This window comes from Colletotrichum tamarilloi (assembly GCF_030869305.1).
Source record: "Colletotrichum tamarilloi strain Tom-12 chromosome Unknown Scaffold_17.1, whole genome shotgun sequence".
NCBI lineage: Eukaryota > Fungi > Ascomycota > Sordariomycetes > Glomerellales > Glomerellaceae > Colletotrichum > Colletotrichum tamarilloi.
Genome location: NW_026849400.1, coordinates 646,378 through 668,601, shown reverse-complemented (window position 1 = coordinate 668,601; position 22,224 = coordinate 646,378). Strand labels below are relative to the sequence as shown.

Genomic DNA, 22,224 nt, shown 5'->3' with positions numbered 1-22,224 from the left:
GGAAGGAGGCAGGTCCCAGAGATGTTTGTTGGGAAGGAATCATGGGTGGGTGCACCTGCCTGTAGATGAGAGCAGCAGTAGCATCAACCAGAAGAACGAAATATTCAGGCGTTCACAGAGTGACACCTCTTAGATCGGTGAAGTGGAGGAAGCAGGACTCAGGCAGCAACATAGTTCCCGGCAGCTACATTTTTAGTAAGTACACCAGATACGGCTCTCACATGGTAATCGCGTGAGCTTCCTGGGTCTTCCTTTTGTTGCGACGACTCCTACTTGATGTGTAGACACAATTTGCTGTATAGGTGGGTAGCCGGGATCTTCTTCCCCTCCTTTCACAGGAACTTGATATGAAAAGAGCCAGTGTTCTCTTCTTTCAGCCGTCTGGCATCTTTCCCAAGGTCATCATGCCCCTCATTGTAATGTCCATAGAGACAAACAAGTCTTACTCATTTGTTCCTGATAACGAATAAATGTAGTTGATGCAGCACACTTCCATTGAGGATCAGTAATAAGATGGGATATCGTTGGTCCTGGAGAATTGAGGTAGCAGTGCTTGCATATGAGGTAAGGCTTTGCTCATCAGCGTGAACGAGCACTATTGCAGGAACATAGTACTCATTGGAACTCAACTTGGATCCTCGTCCGACAGCTATCAACAGATTGACGGCAGCCTACAGCAATAGCTACGAGCTAAATTTGGGCTTGATGGAAGCAATGGACGATATTTTACACGGCATAGAAGAGAGAAGAGTATATTCATCATTCAACTACTAATGTACCATTGGGGGAATGAGAACGCAGGTATCTGGACAACAAGGACAAAGGAGCTGCTTTGAAACATCTGAAGAGAGCGTTCTTCTTTCAGCTCTTCTCATTGCTCAAGGCGTTAATCATCTTGAGAATCTCAGATTCACTCTCACCAGAGACAGCCTTGCCGTTGTTCCAATCCACAGTCTGTATGTCTCAGTCAGCCAGGTTTGTTCTCAAAGTACAGGTTTGAAGAGGACCACGAGCTCTGGGGAGGAAACACATACCACGGGTCTTTGAAAAACCTCGGCGTTCTGCTGGAACTTCTTCAGGGCATCCTGCTCAGTGGAAGCACCCTTGATGATTGATGGGATCTTGCTCTTTCCGACGTATTCCAGGATGGTCTTAACCTGGTCGGCTGTTGGGGGGTCTTCGGTGATGTTGAGCTCAAAGTCGGCGCGGGACGTCTTGGGGCTCGTTTGGACGCTGTGGTCGCTGGCCTGGTCCTCAGTCGCGCCGGCGGCGGCGTTGGCCGACACCTGCTTGAGGAGGTTGACAACCCTCACAGAGGCGGGGGAGCTCGCCTTGTGGAAGACAGTGACGATGTCGAGGGTCTTGCGCTACAGTGTGTGTCAGTGGTCAATTGATCTGTATCGGGTACAATTGAGCAGCCTTACGAATCCGAACATTGTGGCAGGTCGTTGGGGAGCTATTTTGGTGGTGTGTTTGTCTTGCGTGAGCTCTGCTTCGTGCAGCGTGATGCGATGAAGTCGGTAGTGGAGCTCTGGAGCTCCGGAGCTATCAGGTTTACGTCATTTAGCCGGGCGGCTTAGTTTTAGACGCCAATGCCGGATTAGCGCACTGACGGGGCCTGCCGCGCTTGACCCCTGGCCCCATGCACCTGGGACTGGCCACAGGAGGCACAGCGATGGAGCATCACGTCTTGGGACCCCTCACTCTGTCATTTGGATGGGCCTGGAGCCTCTTGGGCATCGATTTGGCTTTTTTCGTAACGGAATAGATCAGGGGCGCGGCTCCGATGGGTCCTCTGCTATGTCATGTTGCCTTCCCACAGCAATAGGGCAATTGATCTCACTACCTATCTAGATTTACAGGATATGCAGCACGCGATCAGGGTGCCGCACAGTGCAAAGCTCGAAAGTGACTGGTCGGTCGTCAGGGAAGGTACTGGCGGGGTAAGATTTCAATGCACCAGGCAGATTCACCTTCAACGCTCCTATTTACAGATGAGAGGCTTGCCGAAAGAATCAACAGCTGAAGAAGAAAAGGTGCCTAGGTCAATATCGATCTTGGACCTTCGCGCTCATTCGTTATCGACCGTGGAGCAGGGGTAGCCAGACTTGAGGCAGGCGATGGGCTGAACTCAAGCTCACTCAGCTTCAGCATCAAAGACAGGGCTGAAAATTGGCAACGAAGATGCGCCGTAAAGTCAGAGCCGCCAACTACTCTCCGTCCCAAGTGCATCGCCGATTTTCCATGTGGCATGAGCAGATCTGTCATGGCTTTTTTGCGGAGAATGACAATTGCATGACGTAGGAGGGAGTTTTGCCCGTCTAAGCTGAGAATCGGCGCTGGAGACGTCATGACGTAGATGTACCGGAGGGGGGTCGCTGCGCAAGTGCAGCTAAGACAGCTTCCTTCCCATTCATATAGAAAGCTCGCCTGCTGTACACAAGCCTTCTTTGCTCCCTTCTCAATCCAAGCATCAATCACTCTCATCAAACAACACACCGTCCTTGCTCTTTAGCAGTAAACATACCTTCAAATCCCACCTCACTAACCAAACAACCATCATCATGTCTGGAAACTCAAACGTTGGCAACAGCGCCGTTTACGAGGCTGGCGATCAGAGAAACGCTAAGGAGGAGACCAACAACGCCGAGCGTTTCCACGAGGGCAAGGAACACTCTCACTTGGCGACAGACTCCAGTAAGTTGCCCGTACAGCGGCCGAGATTTTGCATTTGTTAATAGTCAATCAGAGGATGAGCGTTCCATCGCCAACAGACTCGCTGCTGAGGAGAAGAAGAACAAGGAAGGTGATGAGGAAGAGTCCCTCGAGACCCGCCTTGGCAAGGAGGACGCCACACTCCCCGTAAGTAGCATTCCTGAGCCCTCCGCGCATGAAAGAATCAGTGCTAATTGGCAATCAGGCCAAGCTGCACGGTAACAAGCCTTCCAGGGGCGCCGAGATCGATAAGCAGCTCCAGGAGGAGGACGAGCTCCGCCTGAAGCAAAAGGCTGGAAAATAGACATGGGAAGCACAAATATGATTTTCGGTCCGGCGTTGGCAGGGTAGCACCAGCATACATGAGTTCATAGGATGAATATCAAAAGTCATGAGGCAAAACACTTTTCCAGTGATGTTTACACGGTGGTTGCGAGGCAGTCTGAAAGATCGTGCTCACGCAATTAATCATGAAGAACGGGCAACACACTAGGATTCAAGAACGTAGACGTTTACATATCATATTTTTTCTTTACTATTAAGTCGTCTATACTGGTGGTCATACCTGAATGTTGAATTAGTCAAACATATCCAGACAAAGATTCAGAGAACAGAGAGGTGTTGTTGGGTTTGGAGGTCAGAATATGTAAGAATTGAATATCATATATTCAGACGATATAGCCACTCCGGCGAAAGAGAGCCACCGAAAGAAATCAATCGCAAATTTTTCTCATCATTCCAATAGGGGGTGTTTCGGGCGATGTGAACGTACCTTGTGTTCTGTTGCAGCTTCTTAGACAGATGCCAAATTCTGAGCACCTCGAAGCTGATGAAGAGTAAGATCAACAAAACAAAGGGAGAGCTCAGCAAGCTGCACCTTTATGCGAATGGGAAAAAAAAGTTCTGTCGTCGGTGGGGCCTGCGCGGTGAGTGGTCACTGACCGCCCCAGCTAAGCGGTTTTGGGAAGAGAGGAACTCGGCTCGGTTAATCAGCAAATCCGTCTCACTGCGGCTTTCTGACTTGCCCTAAGTCGCACCATCCTCCCAGGGAAAAAAAAAAGAAGTGTGCCGAAGTGACTTCGAACTCCATCCACCACTAACCACCAGCAGCACATCTTCGACGTCTGGTAAGTTGACGCGCCCCTCCAAGACAAGCAAGACGCAACACCACGAAATCCGCAACCCCGATTCTAACTTCGCGATCCAACTTCAGACCGACCAGCAAAATGGGTGACGCTACCATCGAGGGTTCTAAGTGGCGACTGGTCGAGGTCGGCCGTGTCGTCCTCATCCAGGGCAACGGCCCCTACGCCGGCCGCCTTGCGACTATCGTCGAGATTATCGACCACAAGCGCGTACGTTACGACAGCACCTCCTCTCTCCCCCGATACGATTCGAATGGTTTTTTTGAAATTGGGCGCACGAGCGCGCGCTCCGTGGACGATATAGGAAACCTGGAAGACTAACATGATACCAAATTGCAGGCTCTGGTCGATGGCCCCTCCTCAGACGCCAAGCTCGCCGTCCCCCGCCAGCCCGTCTCTCTCTCCAACGTTCTCCTCTCCTCGCTCGTCGTCGCCGACCTGCCCCGTGGCGCCCGTACCGGCACCGTCAAGAAGTTCTGGGAGAAGTCCGAGATCGACCAGAAGTGGAAGGAGACCAACTGGTTCAAGCGCAGCACTCAGATCGAGCGGAGAAAGAACCTCAGCGACTTCGACCGCTTCAAGGTTCTCCGCCTCAAGAAGCAGCGCCGTTTCGAAGAGCGCAAGGCTCTGGTCAAGGTCAAGGCCTCGGCGTAATGGACTCACGATTAGGATGTCTATGGGGTTGACTTTGAAGACTACGGGGCTGGTTTAGAGCGTGACAGCATGGGATCCGGTTTGGTCTGCATCACCGCAGCATTGGGTTGCTGCACATCTCTTTTGCTCCGTAACTGGAAGGGCTGTATGTCACATTCATCATCAATCATATGATGACCGGCGTCAAATACGGAAATTCAGAGACAAAAATGAATTCATGGCACAATCAGAAAAATAGATTGGTTGGCTCGTGACGGGGACACGGAGTAAAGACTTTTTTTTTCGGTTTTCCTTTTGACACTGTAAATCTTCATGACGAGCCTATTCTTGACGTGAATGCCATGGCCAGGAGTCGGTTCTCGAAATGCAGTTTTAGATCTTCCGGTTAAGTCCAGATTTCGTAGTGAGCCCATGTACGGCCAGGCTCTGCCTCAGCCTTGTAGAAATGACGGGCAGAATGTCATCCATTTCCTTGAGGCGGCGGCCGTGGCTCAAAATGCCCGGCGTGCACCGCGTCCCATCCGGGGGACCTGAACTGGGGGGAGCCACTCAGGTCGGGAGCGTTGGCAGACTCGCAGGCGGTTGTCTTCTGCTTACCTAATCCACTTTAACACAGTAGGTGCTGCTAACCCTAGAATTTCTCTGCGATCTTTCCTACAAACCACAAAGCCACCGAACATAATCCCCCACGCCGAGTTAACGATCCCTCGTTCTAGTCTTTGGTAAGTGTTGCTGTCCCTCTGTCGGATTTTTGACGCCATTGCCCGATCAACGAACCCGCGACTGCACCGACGAATTTTTGTGCGAAAAGTTGGCATTTTCCCCTTCCCACAGACACCCAAATCCGAGCTCGCCAAATCAGCTCTGCGCGCGATCCTAGCTCCCACCACCACCACCACACCAGAAGCACCCCGCAGCTAACAATTTTTTTCTTCCCTCGGTTCAGCAGTCGACAAAATGGCCAACCCCCGCGTTGAAGAGCTTCCCGATGACGAGACCAAGAAGGTCTCCGTCGAGGAGCACGAGGACGAGAGCTCCGACTCCGAGATTGAGGGCGAGGATGCCGAGGGCCTTCCCTCCGGCTCCACCGCCGTCATCCACTCCCGCAACGAGAAGAAGGCCCGCAAGGCTCTCGAGAAGCTGCACCTGACCAGAGTGCAGGGCATCACCCGCGTCACTCTCCGCCGCCCCAAGAACGTGAGTTGCCTGGCATGATATGATGTGGCTGTTGTCGGTGGTGGTGGTGGTGGTGGCACGCACGGCGCAATGCGGGGGGGCATATTGAACAAGGCTGACCCACGTCCCAGATCCTCTTCGTCATCAACAGCCCCGAGGTCTACAAGTCCCCCAACAGCAACACCTATATGTAAGTAGCATACTGCACCATGGGTCATGCGATGTGTGGAAACTGACACGTGCACTCAAGCGTCTTCGGTGAGGCCAAGATTGAGGACCTCAACGCCACTGCTCAGCAGGCCGCCGCCCAGCAGCTCGCCGCTGCTGGTGGTGAGCACGACCACGCCGGCCACGACCACTCCAGCCACGGCAAGGCCGTCGAGGCTGACGCCGAGGCCAAGAAGGACGAGGAGGAGGACGATGGTGAGGAGGTTGACGCTGAGGGCATTGAGGACAAGGACATTGAGCTCGTCATGACCCAGGCCAACGTTAGCCGGAAGAAGGCCATCAAGGCCCTGAAGGAGAACGACAACGATATCGTTAACTCTATTATGGCATTGAGTATTTAGCGGCGGCCCCGGTCAAAGGTAGTTTCTCAAAATCTCGATACAGCAAAAAGGACGGAACGGGTTGGCATGTACAATTCCCAGGGAGTTGACTCCGAAAAGTCTCTTTCGCAATGAGAGGTCATGATAATCGGCGCTTTCTTGCACTCTGGATATCGCGCTGATGACATACGTGATGCGTGATTGGCTATTGTGACATCGTGGGCTGACTCCTGCTCGTAATACCTGCCTTTGTAGCCCAGCCTCGTCTGGTTGAATTTACAGCTACCCCTCGATCTGGCGGGAATTGGCTCAGACCGAATTCGCAAAGCCGGGAGCTTTGCCCCACCATTGAACCGTTCGTTCCCGTGCGGCCAACCACACCCCAGTACATTCGGCCGGATGAGTATCACGTGATTATCCGCGTGACACAGTTCATCCCGGCTCTTTCTCTGCTCTCCGGTCGGCAAAGTCAATCATCAACCTCACGACGACGCAACTCCCTCTCCACTCCCCCGAACCCTCAACAAATCCTCCAAAATGGCCGCAGTACGTGTATCCCATCGAAGTCCGCTCGTCTCTCGTCGCCGATTGATGCAATTGCCGCCCATGTCGCCAATTGGGTCGCGCATCCGCGCATCCGCTCCCTTGAAGCTGGGCCACCTGAGCTAATTTCTCTCCTTGTCCTGCAATAGCGAAGCGCAGCTCTCAAGCTCGACTGGGCCAAGGTCACCACCTCCCTCGGCCTCAAGGGCCAGACCGCCGCCTCCCTCCAGGCTTTCAAGCAGCGCAACGAGAACGCCCGCCGCAGGGTCCAGCAGCTGTCGGAGCTCCCCACGACCGTCGACTTCGCTCAGTACCGCTCCATCCTCAAGAACCAGGCCGTCGTCGATGAGATCGAGAAGCGCTTCTCCGCCTTCAAGCCCGCCACCTACGATGTCTCTCGCCAGATCAAGGCCATCGAGGCCTTTGAGGTCGAGGCCGTCAAGAACGCCGAGGCCACCAAGCAGAAGGTCGACCTCGAGCTCAAGGACCTCGAGAAGACCCTGACCAACATCGAGTCCGCTCGCCCCTTCGAGGACCTCACTGTCGTACGTACCGCCGGAATACGTGGAGGACGCGGATGGCCGGATGCTTATTATGACTACAGGACGATGTCGCCGCCGCCGAGCCCTCAATCGATGAGAAGACCTCCCAGCTCGTCTCCAAGGGCCGCTGGACCGTTCCGGGATACAAGGTACGTTCAAAGCACGACCCCGATATGATTCGGCATACTAATACCCCCTACAGGAGAAGTTCGGCGATCTTTCCGTGCTATAGACGTGTTCGTTCTTCGATTCCCTTTGTGTACTCTAGCATTGTAGATAGGCGATCGGTCCAAGGGGAGGGAATCAACCCAACGGACATTAATATCGACCTGCTGTACCAAGCGCCTTGCCCATCCTATGATGTACTCGTTCATTCTGAGCCGCCAGCTCTGCAGAGTCGGTTTGAAGGATACTGGTGTTCGGTTGAATTTTTCCGGTTCGGAGTTTGTCTCCTCGGCGCTAACCGCAGTGGTGGCCGTTCACCGAGCCGCCAAGCCCAACAGCGTGACCGTTCGCACAGCTCATCCAGCAATATGCTATGAATTCGGTCACTTCATAAGCACGCGGTGAGTACCGAGATTTTGACATATCCTGGTTTGGTTCTCGGGGCTGAGCTCACACTCGACCTGCCCGGCTCCCCGGAACTACGGCCGGATAAACGGGATCTCGTCGCGACAACAACAGCCCGGAAGCCCCGACTTCCCCACTATCGGACCTTGAGTCTAACCTCATCTCACAAAGCATCTCAACACCAAAGCCGCGTACAAATGTAGTGACCTTCGCTCTTGAGCCTCTCGTTATCGAATTGTTACATTTGATCGCTTCAATTCTTCTGTCCTTATTTAATCACATACATCTCACTCACTCAACATGACCTCCTTAGACCGTCTCATCCTCAAAGAGGCACCTCTCTTAGATCCTACTTGGCTAGCGTTCGAGGAAGAAGTCAAAGCCAAAGGCCCAAAGAAGACATACTCATCATCCCTCGACCGCCAGCCTGTCTACGCGGAAGAATGCAGACAGCTCAACGCCCGAATGCTCGCCCCCGGCGCACCATACCACCACCTATCGAGCATCACACTACAGCCACTCACGACCCCCTCGAGTCTAGACCAGTTCGCCATCCCGATCCTCCGTTTCTCCGACGACACCGACGACACCGACAACAACAACACCGGCGACGAGATCGTCGTGATTTACTACCACGGCGGCGGGCTCTACGTCGGCGAGGCAGACAGCGAAGAGCTATCATGCAGACGCATCGCCAAGGACCTGGAGGGCGCGACGGTGTACTCGGTAGGATACAGACTCATGCCCTCGTCCCCGGCCTCAACCTGCGTCTCCGATTCTCTCGACGCCTGCCACCACATCCGCGCCCTCCACCCGTCCCCCGCAACCAAGCTCATCATCGTCGGCTCCTCCAGCGGCGGTCAGCTCGCCGCCGCCGTCTCGCAAGCCGCGCCCCGCGGATCCCTCCACGGCGTCCTCTTACGCTGTCCAGTCACCAGCGACGGCGGGAGCTCTCTGGACTATGTGCCTCCCTCCTTGCGACACGCGTATACCTCCTCCACCTCGCCGTCCTTCGTCACGAGTCTGTTGGGCGTCTTCTCGCGCGCTGTCCCGCGCGACGGGCTGGAGAGGATGCCGCTTGAGGCCGGTGCGGAGACGCTGGCTGCGCTGCCGAGGACGTGGGTGCAGGTTTGTAGTAATGATACGCTGTACTCTGACGGTGTTTGTTATGCGATGGCGCTTGCGGGGGCGGGTGTCGAGGTGAGGGTTGAGGTTGTGAGGGGGTGGCCTCATACGTTTTGGTTGAAGGCGCCTTGGTTGGCGAGAGCTGTCGAGGCGGAGGAGGAGATGGTTTGTGGGTTGAGGTGGGTTCTTGGGGGGTGAGGACGGAGGGAAGGTTTCGGGTACTCCCACTGTCTCGATAGACTATCTTTTTTAGATTTTCTTCCTCCTTTCTAACTTTCCCTCCTGCAAAGTTCATTCCTCTACGTATATAAGAAGGACTTTGATATAAGAGGGTAGTAATGATGATATGAGTAGTGAAAGGGGTATTCGTCAAGATGAATAGTAGGAAATCGATTTTGTCACCCACTTGGCAGTGGGCTGCTTCATGAAATCGGTAAAGGATCAACCAAATGATGCTAAGATCCATCTGACAGGTGGCCTCGTCTACATTAATATAATAATCTATCCAATAATCTCGCTTGAGATAATTCCAGTGGTTGTAAGGACGCCTTGTTGAGCCTGGCTCTTGGGTGTTGGCACTCACTGCACCATGAAAGGCCCAAGTGACGACCCCATAGCTTCAGATGGTCTGGGAATCGCAAGGTACCTGCCGTATTTAGGGGCTATATTGAAGGCAGGTATCGATTATTCTTTAGGAGGCCCTTCTTTGAGAATATTACAATCACATGACCAGCTTTTTTCTAAGTAGCGAAAAATAACATCTTGAGGCTTCACTCACCGCCCACACACGTGCAACTATTCACATCCCACTCTTTTATTCCCTCTTTTAGCAGTCGATCTCTCCTTCCTTCTACTTCCTTCTGCACCTTCCTTGTGAGTACATTTATCTCACTGCCTGGGTGACGCGCCAGATTTATTCCGTCTGTCGGTCGACTTATTTGTTCCCTTCTTCTCTCCTCCACCCACCACTTCCACTTCTTCACCCACACAACAACCCATCTGCGAGAATACCTCACTTCTCGGATCCCAGACAATCAAAATCACCAACTATCCCCTTGAATCAATCAAACCACCCAATACCGACATTCACAATGGCTGGTGAAAACGGTGACGCGCGCCGCAAGGGAGGCGAGTACTCGACCAACCCCAACACTCAGCGCACTCGAACCTACCTCGCCAACCAGACTCCTGAGCAGAGAGCCCTCAAGTCCAAGGTCTTCTCTGAGTACCGTGCCTTCCGCACCACCTGCATCAAGCGCGCCAGCATGTCCGACTACATCTACGAGCGCGACCGTGATGCCAAGGTCAAGATGCTGTCTGACGCCCTCAACAAGCTTGTTGCGAACCGGTAAGCAGTGCTGTTTATTATCTCATCACCTCACCTTCTGTCAATTTTGCCGTTTCCTTTATTTTTAATTCCTGTCGTTTCTACTTACTGCTCTTGTTCTTTATTTTCTCATGCGGCTTTATGAGTGAAACCACATCCTCTTGTTGTCTATATTTCCTCTCATATCTATTCACCACTCCAGTTCTTGAGCTTCTATCAGCCGTAGCTCTCTCACGGTCTACAGTTTTCCTCATTTTTGCTGATCACTCTTATCCTCCATGTTCTCATGCGGCTTCACGTGTGAAACCGCATCCCTGGGGAAGGAATACAAACTAATGATATACAATAGCACTGCACGTAACATTGAGTACATGGGCCAGTCTGTCAAGCGCTTTGCCGAGCGCTACCATGACAAGGCGTTCCTTCGGAGCGTCGAGGAGGCCAATGCCTCGACTGCCCCTGCTCAGAAGAGCACCACTGGCTTGGCCAACCTTGGCCAGGAGGACTCTGAGGAGGACACCGCCAACAATGTTGGCACTGCTGCCGCTGACATCTCGGAGGAGTTGGCCACCATCAGCCAGCTTCTCGACATGCAGGCCAGAGCCAGCATGGAGACCTACAACAGCCTGACTGACATCATGCACGGCCTCGGCTTCTAAGGAAGCACTACACGCATGTACACTGGGCACACTCGACACTCTTTTGGTTGGACTGTCTTCTCTTCTTGGCGGGTCTTCTTGGGCTTTCTGTTTTTTTCGGGTTCCGGCTTGGGATAGACGAGGGGTTTAGGAAGGAGTGCTGGATTGAGAAAACCCGGTGGACTACATAGGACGGCTTGGAATCGCGACACCAGACGGATTTTGAGGAAATGCGAATAAAAGACACGTTCGCCTGATGAATAACTTTGACACGAGACCAAGTGATGCATGTGAGATGTGATAATGGGGATGCAAGCCTTTTACCGGAGGATTGAGCTCGGCGATGGAACACAACGATCTACGACACGTCTACTTTGTTAACCTTCACTTTCGCTTTAGGTTAGGATTACGTGGTCCACGCGACACGAGTGAGACCTCTATTTTACACCGAAGGCGAGTATCTTGGGGCAGATAATTGTGACACACCGGACACAGGCCTGATTCTATCACGAGTGTCTGGTAGGTACGATGGGCCAAATGGCGACAAGTGCAGAAATGATGGTCGTCGATGAGGGGACGCGACGGGAAGTGAAGGATGACTTGAGTTTCCCGCCGAGCCTCAATATATGCATGCGCGAGGAACCTTGTGTTATGGTTCTTGACCCAAGTTACCAGACAGCAGCGGGATCGAGGCGGGAGATCTCCTTGTGCAACCCGGTTCTCCCCAACGACCACCGACGCATGCGGCGGAGCTTTCTAAAGCTGGCGGAGTGGATGGTGATTTGATGGCATGGCTACTCGGAACGCCTGGATAAGGTAACTTACATATACAACTGTATCACTGGACATGTCTCAAGTAACAGAAGGGTCAGGTCGAGATGATGGCGTGCTACCTCGTCGTCAGATGGGAGATGTCAGATTAAAGTCAAGCACGGTCGGAGCACCGATTGAGGTTGTGTTAGTGTTGCAGCGCCCCGGGTGGAACGCGATCCACAAACGCCGAAGCGGGCCCCAGAGGGCTACACTACAGGTCCGTGACGACCCCACCTTACAGATGGGTGTGGTGGGGTCCGGTGGACCCGGCGGAGACTGGGCGACTCACGAAAATGCAAAATTGCCTTTTGATGTCTGGTTTCTCATCAGAATACATCCGCAATCCCCAACATGATTCTGCCCTGGCCTCGCAACACGTATCCACAACAGACTCGATAGAGCGAATCGCGCCGATGGTTTAGTGGTAAAATTCTCCGTTGCCATCCAGCAGCGTCGGGGAGCCGGGGGTTCGATTCCCCCTCGGCGCATCAATGGGCGAGCCTGTCTTTTTGCAGGTTGGTGGTATGCGTCCAACTTTGTGAGTATGATGTGGGCCGCTTTCGCGGCTTCCTTGGCATCACAAAGCGAGAAGTAGGAGAGTTCTCTGGATGCTGCTAGGTGAAGTAAATTAAACGCGCTCTACCTACCTTATTCGGGGGCCGATCAATATATTCACATTAGCATGACCATACTTCACATTCTGCAGACCAAAGAAAGGATACTTGCTTCCTGTTGCTTCGCGTTCATACACGCTGCTGTTCCTACGCCCGCTTTCCGTATTCCAGGTGCTCACGCGCAGATATCCTTGTTGGCCTATAGCGCGAAGATGGAAGACGACCAAAAGCAAGTAAGGAGAAGATTTGGAAGAAGGCCATGGGCCACAAGCCAGCGTCACATGCAAGCCGGTTCACTGAGCTTCGAAAGAAGAGAACGATCAACGTAACTCGATTTGTTTCTGTTTGGCGTTTGTACTGAAGGTAATGAGAGGAGATGATATCGATGCAGCGGAGAGCCATCTGCACCACCTCTGTAGCCACCCGGATGGCATCTCGCAGCTTGGTATGTATGCGGGAAACCCAAACATTACAATTGAAAGCGGCCGGCGAACATTTGCCCGTTGAATCTCTTTTACTGAGTTTTTCTTCATAGACTCTTCGCGAGGACATGATAGAACCAGTGAGAATAGAGGACTTGAGCGTCACCTGCAGCTTATACCACCTTCCAAGCACAATTTTGCGTCCATGTTCACAGGCATCTCCACCAAATTATGTCCGGTCAGGTTTATCTATCTTCGTTCAGCAGCTCTCCTTCTCTTGCCTTCTCCCCTCCTCTCTTTTCACCCTTTCCCACAACAACACCCCGAACGGCAATCCTTCCTCCAACGTCCACCCCAGTCCGGCAGCAACCATCACTTCTGCCCCGTAACTCTCCCACCATCTTGTTCGCACAAGTTGAATTGGCAGATTCTTTCTCTGTCACTCAGTTGGCGACTTGGCCGGCCATTCGGCCTTCTCTCCCTTTCACTATTCCACACCTTGTGACCACCGTCTACTGTCGAAGCGATTTACACTTGCCCTTGGCATTATTCTCGCTCTACCCATCATGAATGAGTTGGCCATCCGTAACGCAGCCGCCAGAAGATATGCGCACGCAGAGAAGCTCGACCTAGTCCCCCATGACCCATCGGAGCCATTTGGCTCGGGGAAGTTCCCGCCCTTCCAAGACGACTACCAACCGCGCTCGCTCCAGCCCACAGCGGAGGAGCTCAAGCCGAAGAAGCCTCAGCTCAAGATCGTGGAGCCGCTGCGAGCCGGCAGACACGTCGGCTCTCAAATTCTGCTCTGCAAGGTCGTTCAAGCACCTACGGACCGCAACGACGTCAAGAAGCATGCACCCTTTCCGAGTTTCCCCAGACAGAGCAAGGTAAGGCGACCAGACAACTTCGTCGTCGCAAAGGTATTCGACCCCCGGCTCTATCCCATGCGCGGCGGACTCGACCTGGCCAACGAACCCCCCTTTGACGATGCCACCGTCGCGTACAGCGAGCTCTGCCGCGAGGCCGCGGTGTACCAGTTCCTCTACGAGAAAGGAAAGTCCGGACACCCTCACATGACTGCTCAATACTATGGCTGCTGGGTCACCAACCGCAAGGCCTTGAACAGCGATTCGTCCCCGGACGCCTGGGTCGGCCTCATTCTCATCGAGTACATTGAAGGCCTTTCGATTGAGGCCATGTGCACTCGCGACCGTAACACCGGATACCTCCAGCCGCCGCTAGGCAGGGATGTTTCGCTTCATAGCGATCACAAAGCGGAGGGCAGGGGCCAGGCCAAGATGCTGCCGCTGGATCGCCAAGTATGCTTGGACGCCATCAAGAGCCTCCTCGGTCAGATCGTTGTGTGCATGCATCTGGGCGTGTCCGTCCCCGACATCTTTCCTCGCAACGTCTTCCTCACTCTCCGCAACAACGGCCTTGATCTCCCGACGCCCAGAGTCGTCATGTTGGACCACCTGTTCTCCTATGTCTGGGAGCACACCGAAGCTGGCAAGGCAGGGGTACCAGCCTACTTTGCCCATATGAAATTGCCCCCCCACCCATGGAAACAATTCGGTATACGCGGTAAGATGCGTCAATTCCTCGGTTGGATCCCTGAGGAATGGGATGATGGCACAGCATGGCCAGAGACAACGACCACCCAGGGGGCTGCTGCCACCACCGCAAAGTCCTTTGACGACTGGCTCGTGGACTGCTTCGGTCCTTTGCAAGACAGCAACCCAGATTATACCGTATATCCAGAGGAGGTCTCTGACAGTGACGAGGAAGAAAAAGAAGAAGTCGGGGAAGAAGATGATAAAATTGACGTCTCGGACGAGGGAGAACCTCAACTAGACGTGGAGACCGTGACCGAGGTAAGTCCCGTTGAACCCTTCACCCCCCCACCCCCTTCCCACCAAAAATGCGCCTCCCAAGTTTTTCATTTGCTAACTTTTTCTCTTCAGATTGATCAAGAGCAGGCTTATGCGGAGATGCTAAGACGTCGAAGAGAACGGGAGGATGTACGTGCCCGGGATGCCTCGATCCCGCAACGCCCACGCCCGCGCCAGGCCCGCACCACCCAGGACATCTCCCCCGGCTCACCCACGCGCAAGGCCGCAGCGGAAGAAGGAGAAGGAGGGGAGCAAGAATCCTCAACGACGTCAACCAGCTCCACGTCCCAGATCGCCAACAGCCCCTCTCACCAGTATCTTGGCGGGCTCATTGTTCGGGAAGCCACCGGCTCGGGCTCGGGTAGCGACGACGAGCAGCAGCAGCAACCGCCGCAGTCCTAATGCCCCAGAGCGGGAGGTGAGAATCAGGCTCGACTCTCTCTCTCTCTCCCCCTCCCTCTGTCTCTCCCTCTCTCTCTCTCTCTCTCTCACTCACTCACTTGCGAGTCGTGATCGATTTCGGCTGATGGGATATCGGCGTACCTTGGCGAGGTGGTGAAGACGGCTAGCTTACCAGACTTCTGTTGGATTTAAAAAGGGAGGAGGAGCGGAATAGGGTTTGGACAGTCCGTTTTCGCTTCTTCTCGCAGTGCTTGGTTTTCTTTTTCGCTTCTTCCACGGTAGATCTACACCGTCTATCATTCTTTCCCAAAGAAAGGGTGGAAAAGACAAGTCAGTTATGCTCTTCCATCCATTCTTCCAAACGCGGTCTTCTCCGTGCGGTGCCTCGTGACTGTTCCCACTTAATTCATTGCGTACCGCTCGCCTGAATGTGAGAATTGGGATGTAGGATACTGTGTCGGACAGGGAGGAGGTCGAGCGTTTGAGTGTCATTAAACTTTCAAAAACCTCAGGACAATGGTTTCATCTAGATTCGATTGATTTCTTCCTTCTGGATCTTGTTCTAGTTCATATAAACTCTAAAGGTATCATGAGAACAAATGTTGTCATAAAAAGGGGCCATGCAGAAAGCCCCGGTTTCAAAGTGGAAGGGGGAAAATGCAAAAGTCGTCAAAATCCAATCCATCCAATAAATGCATACCCGGGCCTCATTCCCACGTAAAATATGCTACCCGACTCGTTGGGAGACCTCATCCAGTGGTGGATAAAACTTGTAAGATGCTGTGATGCAAATGCAAATGTAGATCCCCTAAACTCCAACTCCATGCAGAAAAATACGAGGGAGAAAGAGGGAAAAAAAAAAAAGACAAAGGACAATGCTCCTCTAGAACTTCTCCATAAAGTTCTTCCTCACGGTCCACATACGCGCCCGCTTCCCGTAGATGAACATGGGAACCGTGGCAAACAGGAAAATGAGCTGAATGACGCCCAGCCAGATAAACACCATCTTGGGTCCGTCCGAGGTAAGCCAGTGCGTGACAAACAGACTAAACACGAGTCCGTGGAAGATGTTCTTGCTAAAGTTGAGCGTGACGAGCGCCTCGCCCGCGTACTGCCGGTAGCTGTCGACGCAAAAGGTAATGGACGTTGTGGACCCCAGCGTGCAGCCAAACGAGATGAGGCCGAAAAAGATGGTCGGCACGATCCAGTGGTCGCGCTCCTGCGCGGACCAGCCGAAGCCCATGAGGCCGATGACGGTGGTCACGAGCACCGGCGCCGCCATGACGAGGCGGAACTCTGGCTCGTAGAGGCCGCCGTTGCGGCGGGCCATGGCCTTGACGATGATGTCGCTCACTTTCCCCGCGACGGCGGTGCCGAGGATGCCTCCGACAAAGGGGGAGAGGTAGACGAGACCCGTCTGCAGGGCGTCAAAGTTGTACGACGCGCGGTTGCGGTAGATCAAGGCGACCGACTCGGAGACGACAATGAGCCAGCCGACGGAGAGGGAGTAGACCGCGGCGGACCACAGCACGGCGGGGTAGGCGAAGAGGACAAAGGGCCGGAGCATGACCTTGAACCAGCTGTCGTGGTTCAGGCGGCCGTTCCAGGGCTTGAGCTGCTCGGTGAAGGATTTCGCGGGCTGGTGGCGGAGGGTGTGGGTGTAGGCTAGGGCCTTGGGCGGCGAGTTGACGTCGGAAGCTTGCATCTTGAACTTTTCGCTTTCGACAGCTGGGGCGTTGTGGAAATAATCCGATCCGGAGGTGGGTGTGCCGGACGCGCCAGACGTCCGCGAGACGGGCACCGGGTTGGAAGAGTCCGGCGTCTCATCCTTGGCGTCCTTCACCTGCTTGTCGATGCCGTCATCCTTTTTCTCGTTTGGGTCCAGCGCAAATCCAACGTGAAGGTCCTTGTGCGGATGCGAAGCACCGTGTGGCGACTGTGGCGTAGGACTTGTGGGAGCTACAACGGCATCTTCATGAGCGTTATGGACCTGGGGAACGTGATGGCGTGATGAGAATCGGCGAGTAAAGCTCGGTCTGCGGGACGGCTTTCGTGACTTGGGGAGCGGTGTTCGGTCCCAGAAGGTCTCTGGCACGAACAAGAAAAGGAGTACGCCACAAAAGGCAACAATCATGGCAACAATCCTGTCGAAATATTAGCAATGCAGTCTTGTAATAGCCGAACGTGTTGGCTGCTTACCAGAAAGTCCAACGCCATCCAAGACCTTGGATGATGAGGGCACTGACGAGGGGGATGAGGTTCTTGCCGCCAAGCAGCAGGAGTGTATAGATGCCGATTCGGAACGCTCTCTCATGAAGGAAGAAAATTTCTGCAATGGTGGCGGAGGGAAGACACTCCACGGGACTGACTGCAATACCCTGAAAGATTCTAGCCAAGATGAGAGAGGTGAAGTTTGGTGACAGGGCTGCCCATACAGAGCTGAGGATGAAGATGATGGAGCTGAAGAGGTAGACGGGCCTCTTTCCGTACAGAATAGCCGTGGGAGAAAAGATGACGGAACCGAGACCCATGCCCATCATGTACAGACCAGTAGTTAGGGAGACTGTCTCGGTCTCAATGTGGTAGTCTTCGGCGACATTGGTGAAGCCAGCGGCAAGCAAGGGAGTCATGCCACCACCGACCATGCAGTAGAAACCAAGAGACAGAAGAGCGCAATCGCGCCGCCATGAAGGCCAGTTGAGAGGGTCATTTGCAGACTCTTCAGGCTGAGGGTTGAGGATGATTCCGTCCTTGGTCGTCTTTGCATCGGGCTCAGGTGGGGCCGCGTTGGCTGGAGATTGGCGGCCGGTCGGTGTGTCTACCGGCTCCGGGAAACCAGTGGGGATGGATGAGTGGGAAGTCCTTGCGGGCGCGTTGCGTAAGCCGAGTGGCTCGTTGCGATGCGCAGCGAGGAGAAGCACAGAACCTGCAGGGTGTCAACTTGGTGGCCTTGGTATGGGCCGGAAACCGGAAAGGGGGTTGGTTGATTGCTTACCAGGGACTTCAATCGTTTTGGCATCGTTGAGAACACCCATACTCCATTTCGGAATATTGGTATTCTCGTCATCTGTGGCTTCGGCACTGTCGGATTTAGTTTTGTTCCCAAAGATGCCACCGAAGCGACTCTTCCACGTGAGGACGCCCGCCATTTTGAAGCGTTCCACAGGATGTCTTCCCAGCCAGGTTTGGCGGGGCAGGGCCAAGGAACTCTGTTTGCTGTCGCTTTGGTCTACTACAACGGCAAGCTATGCGGATTTTGTTGTTGTTGGGTAAGGGAGAAAAACCAAAACAAAAATGGACGAGCAGAAGGATGAGGTGAAAGGAGGGTGTCGTTGGGCACGCGGGGTCGACAGAAAATTTGTCCTAAGATCGGTCGAGCATAAGGTAGTCTGTCTGGTTCGACCGTGCATCCAAAGAAGATGAGATAAGGTTGCAGATGTCCAAGAGCCGGATGAAGGAAGATGCCGAGGCAGTACGACTATGCGCTTTGGGAAGAAACACAAATTCTTCTGGAAAGCCCTGCGCCGGTGCGAGGCGATGTATGCGGAGACGGTGAAAAGCAACAAGTCTAGGAAGAGACCTTGGTTGGAGGAGGAGAAGAGGGAGAGGCGGAAGATATGGGGTAGAAAAGGTGTTGGCGCAACGAAGCTGTCGATGGAAATAGCGTTTGGATGTCAATAACGAGGCCAACCTCGATGGCAGATGATGGGCTGCGCGCACTGCGCAGTGGGAGAGAGGAGAAACTATCCAGGTCCGTGCAGAATAATGGCGTCAGACTGGTAACGCGCCGTTTGACTGTGATTAAGAGAGCGAGGGGGGGCTGCGTCTCACGTAGGGGCAGGCGACCATGAGATCAAGGATGAACCTCGAGCTTTATGTTGCCCTGGCGCGAAGAGGGACGCAATGTTATCGTGCCCTGGCAAAGCCGCAAGCCGCAAGTCTGGGGGAATGGAACATGGGATGGAAATGAGATATCGGCGCTTGGTTGTCAGGATTGGCCGGCCACCGAGTCAAGCACCGCGCACAGGAGGCAAGGAAGACGAGATGCAATTCATGCCCAGCAGCAGCAGCAGCAGAAACAGCATCAGCGGTATGGCAAGGTATCCGTAACAATATACCAATAGGACCGTATTCGTACACAGTCGTAGTAGCTTGCAGGCTCGCAGAATCAGCTGGTGGGGTTTTCTGTTTGTGGGTGCCAGGTGCGTCGCGTCGGGCGGGTTCCGTGGGGAATTTTTTGAGCAACTGGAGGGGTCGAGAGACTCGAGACGGCCCTTCATCCACTGGATAGACTCGACCCAACCTGGACAGATTGGCAGGTGACTCGACGTTGGCGGGTGCGTGCAAAGTGCGATGATGGATCAAGGATTCGAGGATGGAAACGACGTTGGCGGCGAGGGCGGCGGTGTCTCTGCTCAGTCCTGGCAGCCCGCAGCCTGCAGGTTGTAGGTATCCATACGGAGTACGTACTTCCACCTTTGTACATACATACTTGTAGTACTGGCACGGGGGCACCAGGCCATATGCAGCAGATGCGCCTGCGGGGGGCGCTTGGGAGGCACTTGGAGACTGGCGATAGCCTTGGTGAACAAAGGAGGTGAGGAAAAAGGGCCACATGTCCAACTCCAAATGCCGCCCACAGCCAATACGCGTCTGCAACAAAGCCAAGTAGTGCCCCGGATGGCAGGACCCCTAAAAGCGAGGCTAAAACCCCTTGCTCACAAGTCCGTGGGTGACTGGGTGGGTGACAGAGAGACTTCAGGTGCTGGTCGCATCTTCTCCACTTGGACCATGTGAATCAGCGGTCCAAGATGGTGGCGACTGGCGAGGGCGGTGACACCAGATCCATCAACAAGGGATATCCAATAATCCAGCTTTCATGATCCATTATGTACCTATCGCTGTGCGGGCAACGGGCGGCTCTACACAGTAACCTTGTCGACAGTGCGGATGGGCCTCAGCTTCATCTACTATGCAGAAAGTCACCGAAAGTTGAGAGTTTGTAAATGGGCAGGTAGCGTACGTACGCAGTAGAAGTTATGAATTGATGTCTTGGGGTCTCGGAGCAACCCGAGCAGTGCCAGACCACCACCACCACCATCATGGGCACCATCTACATGTTTTGCTCGTCTCTGCTGACCTCGGGCTCGGATGTACGCAGTAAGGGAGCTTTCTTGTTCCCCCCTCCAAAAAGTGAGACCGACCCCATGGTGAGATTTGTGATGGAGGGATGGGCTCGTGTGTTTTTCTGCGGCCTGCCCGTCGCATAGAGAAAGGTTGGGTAAAGGGCGCGTGTCTGATGTAGAGTCTCGTCGTTGTCTTGCGCCGCGATTAAAATGCGGCTGAGTGGTGGTTGACGGAAAACAAGACGAGGAGCAATTAATTGGGAACCTTCCTTCGCCAAGCATGAAGTACAGAATACGATGTACCTTCCTTACCTTGCGGTGTAAAGTACTCCGTACCTGGCAAGTCTGGGCAGAGTCAGAGTGCGAAGCTGAAAACAAAAAACAGCAGGCGCCATGTCTGGGCGCCCAGAACGGAATGCACCTGCACTTACCTTACCTTACCGCAATTGCCGTTGGTGTCCTCGACTCCTTCCCTGCCCGTGCCTGCCCTGTGCTTCGCTGAAGCCTGAGGTAGAGCCCTGCAGAATCTTGCTTATGTCATGCAGCCTCAACGTCATCGTGCCGCATGCGTGACAAGGTCTGACCCCATATATTCCTACACCGCCTTCCCCAATGGAGCCTACCGTGGTTTGAGCGTGACAGCGCCGTCTGCCAGGAAGGAAGGTGCACCTCCTGTTGATTTCGATTGCGACCGAACCTCCAGATGAACGTCGGAGTTTCCCGTCATTGACAACAACAGCTACCAGCCTTAAGTAATACTACCTACCTACCTAAAATCTCGACTAAGCTGTCCAGCTGCTCGGAAAACCGTTGACGCTACATAACCATCCATCCACTACCACCACCCTGTGCTATATCGAACCATTGGCTCCAAAGATATCTTTGTTAGCTTGCTCCATATCACAGGTACTCCCGCAACTGCCACCTGCAGCCCTCCACTCGTTCTTGTCCAAGAATTCTGTCGCATCTCAGCGGTGCGACTCGCATCACGACACATCACGGGATCATCTTCAACGACGTCAGTCGGCAGCACGCTGCATACATCCTTGGCATCTGAACAGACCAGACAAGATAATCGACATTCACCATACCATATCCTGCAGTAAAATCACCATGCAACTGCTAAGACATACCGCCCGCACCACTTTCCGGGGCTGCAACAGTAACCTCACCAATGGCGTCCGTATTCCGCCCCCCAAGCATTCCATCTCTGCCGCCGCTGCCCACTTCTCCACGTCTCGTACCAGCCCGGCCAAAAACCAGATCTACGCATCGTAAGTGGGCCACCGCAGATTCTCCAACCTCTCTGTCCAATCCTTGCCCTGGCCTCTCCTCTCGAAAGCACCCGTCCGCTAACCTCTGCTTCGGGTGCCAGTGTTCGCCGTCCTGACGACTTCCACACCTATCAACTCCTCTCTTCCTCTTCTCGCACACCACTGATAACACTGTGGACCACGTCTTGGTGCGGGACATGTCGAGTCGTTGCCCCTCTAATACAGTCCATCGTAGAGTCTGGTGTCGGTGAAGCAGAGGGCGGCGTTGGCTATTGCACCGTCGAATTCGACTCTCCCGACGTCATGAGCGGAGGACTAGGCATGACCTACATGATCACCTCTATCCCGACTCTGCTAAGCTTCGACAACCAAGAGGCCCAGATACAGACCAAGGTTCACGACGCCAAGAAGCTGACAGACCGCGCTTTCCTCGAAGAGTGGATCAGGTCTGAGGCTCGGCGGCACGGCCAGCGCGGAGGAGGCGGAGGATCCGGCGGCGTCTTTGGAGGATTGTTTGGTGGTTTCAAATGATCAAGACGGACGCTCGGCTGGGTCACCAATCGGGCATACTTCCAGCAAAACCATGTGTCTGGTGCATCTGGCAGCACGAGGCAGACAAGGGCACCGAACGTGATCAAAACGAAACGCTCATCATTCGGCTGGTCGTTGACTAATAATGCAATACACTCGATCCCCTC

The 22,224-nt window shown here is 53.9% G+C and overlaps 11 protein-coding genes across 11 annotated transcripts; 8 read left to right on the top strand and 3 right to left on the bottom strand.

The window, feature by feature from the left end:
- Positions 1-861: 861 nt before the first annotated feature.
- On the bottom strand, positions 862-1,436 carry CTAM01_06390 (uncharacterized protein; the record flags this gene model as incomplete). Its single annotated transcript, XM_060522417.1, has 3 exons — positions 862-954; positions 1,035-1,367; positions 1,425-1,436. The coding sequence occupies 3 exons, from the start codon at positions 1,434-1,436 to the stop codon at positions 862-864; spliced, it is 438 nt and encodes a 145-aa protein (XP_060383145.1).
- Positions 1,437-2,564: 1,128 nt separating this feature from the next.
- CTAM01_06389 (uncharacterized protein) lies at positions 2,565-3,019 on the top strand (the record flags this gene model as incomplete). The annotated part of the gene is made up of 3 exons (XM_060522416.1): positions 2,565-2,697; positions 2,750-2,862; positions 2,921-3,019. The coding sequence occupies 3 exons, from the start codon at positions 2,565-2,567 to the stop codon at positions 3,017-3,019; spliced, it is 345 nt and encodes a 114-aa protein (XP_060383144.1).
- A 922-nt stretch (positions 3,020-3,941) lies between these two features.
- Positions 3,942-4,514, top strand: CTAM01_06388 (ribosomal protein L14; the record flags this gene model as incomplete). Its single annotated transcript, XM_060522415.1, has 2 exons — positions 3,942-4,070; positions 4,200-4,514. The coding sequence occupies 2 exons, from the start codon at positions 3,942-3,944 to the stop codon at positions 4,512-4,514; spliced, it is 444 nt and encodes a 147-aa protein (XP_060383143.1).
- Positions 4,515-5,471: 957 nt separating this feature from the next.
- On the top strand, positions 5,472-6,259 carry CTAM01_06387 (NAC domain-containing protein; the record flags this gene model as incomplete). Its single annotated transcript, XM_060522414.1, has 3 exons — positions 5,472-5,711; positions 5,822-5,880; positions 5,941-6,259. 3 exons carry the CDS (start codon positions 5,472-5,474, stop codon positions 6,257-6,259), a joined length of 618 nt encoding a protein of 205 aa, XP_060383142.1.
- Positions 6,260-6,775: 516 nt separating this feature from the next.
- Positions 6,776-7,555, top strand: CTAM01_06386 (ATP synthase subunit D; the record flags this gene model as incomplete). Its single annotated transcript, XM_060522413.1, has 4 exons — positions 6,776-6,784; positions 6,931-7,326; positions 7,386-7,472; positions 7,526-7,555. 4 exons carry the CDS (start codon positions 6,776-6,778, stop codon positions 7,553-7,555), a joined length of 522 nt encoding a protein of 173 aa, XP_060383141.1.
- Positions 7,556-8,193: 638 nt separating this feature from the next.
- On the top strand, positions 8,194-9,216 carry CTAM01_06385 (uncharacterized protein; the record flags this gene model as incomplete). The annotated part of the gene is made up of 1 exon (XM_060522412.1): positions 8,194-9,216. One exon carries the CDS (start codon positions 8,194-8,196, stop codon positions 9,214-9,216), a length of 1,023 nt encoding a protein of 340 aa, XP_060383140.1.
- Positions 9,217-10,109: 893 nt separating this feature from the next.
- CTAM01_06384 (uncharacterized protein) lies at positions 10,110-11,004 on the top strand (the record flags this gene model as incomplete). Its single annotated transcript, XM_060522411.1, has 2 exons — positions 10,110-10,366; positions 10,695-11,004. The coding sequence occupies 2 exons, from the start codon at positions 10,110-10,112 to the stop codon at positions 11,002-11,004; spliced, it is 567 nt and encodes a 188-aa protein (XP_060383139.1).
- A 2,394-nt stretch (positions 11,005-13,398) lies between these two features.
- CTAM01_06383 (uncharacterized protein) lies at positions 13,399-15,126 on the top strand (the record flags this gene model as incomplete). Its single annotated transcript, XM_060522410.1, has 2 exons — positions 13,399-14,706; positions 14,797-15,126. 2 exons carry the CDS (start codon positions 13,399-13,401, stop codon positions 15,124-15,126), a joined length of 1,638 nt encoding a protein of 545 aa, XP_060383138.1.
- Positions 15,127-16,009: 883 nt separating this feature from the next.
- On the bottom strand, positions 16,010-18,275 carry CTAM01_06382 (major facilitator superfamily transporter; the record flags this gene model as incomplete). Its single annotated transcript, XM_060522409.1, has 3 exons — positions 16,010-17,270; positions 17,326-18,052; positions 18,122-18,275. 3 exons carry the CDS (start codon positions 18,273-18,275, stop codon positions 16,010-16,012), a joined length of 2,142 nt encoding a protein of 713 aa, XP_060383137.1.
- An 861-nt stretch (positions 18,276-19,136) lies between these two features.
- Positions 19,137-19,406, bottom strand: CTAM01_06381 (uncharacterized protein; the record flags this gene model as incomplete). Its single annotated transcript, XM_060522408.1, has 1 exon — positions 19,137-19,406. The coding sequence occupies one exon, from the start codon at positions 19,404-19,406 to the stop codon at positions 19,137-19,139; it is 270 nt and encodes an 89-aa protein (XP_060383136.1).
- Positions 19,407-21,365: 1,959 nt separating this feature from the next.
- On the top strand, positions 21,366-22,057 carry CTAM01_06380 (uncharacterized protein; the record flags this gene model as incomplete). The annotated part of the gene is made up of 2 exons (XM_060522407.1): positions 21,366-21,526; positions 21,628-22,057. The coding sequence occupies 2 exons, from the start codon at positions 21,366-21,368 to the stop codon at positions 22,055-22,057; spliced, it is 591 nt and encodes a 196-aa protein (XP_060383135.1).
- Positions 22,058-22,224: the final 167 nt, after the last annotated feature.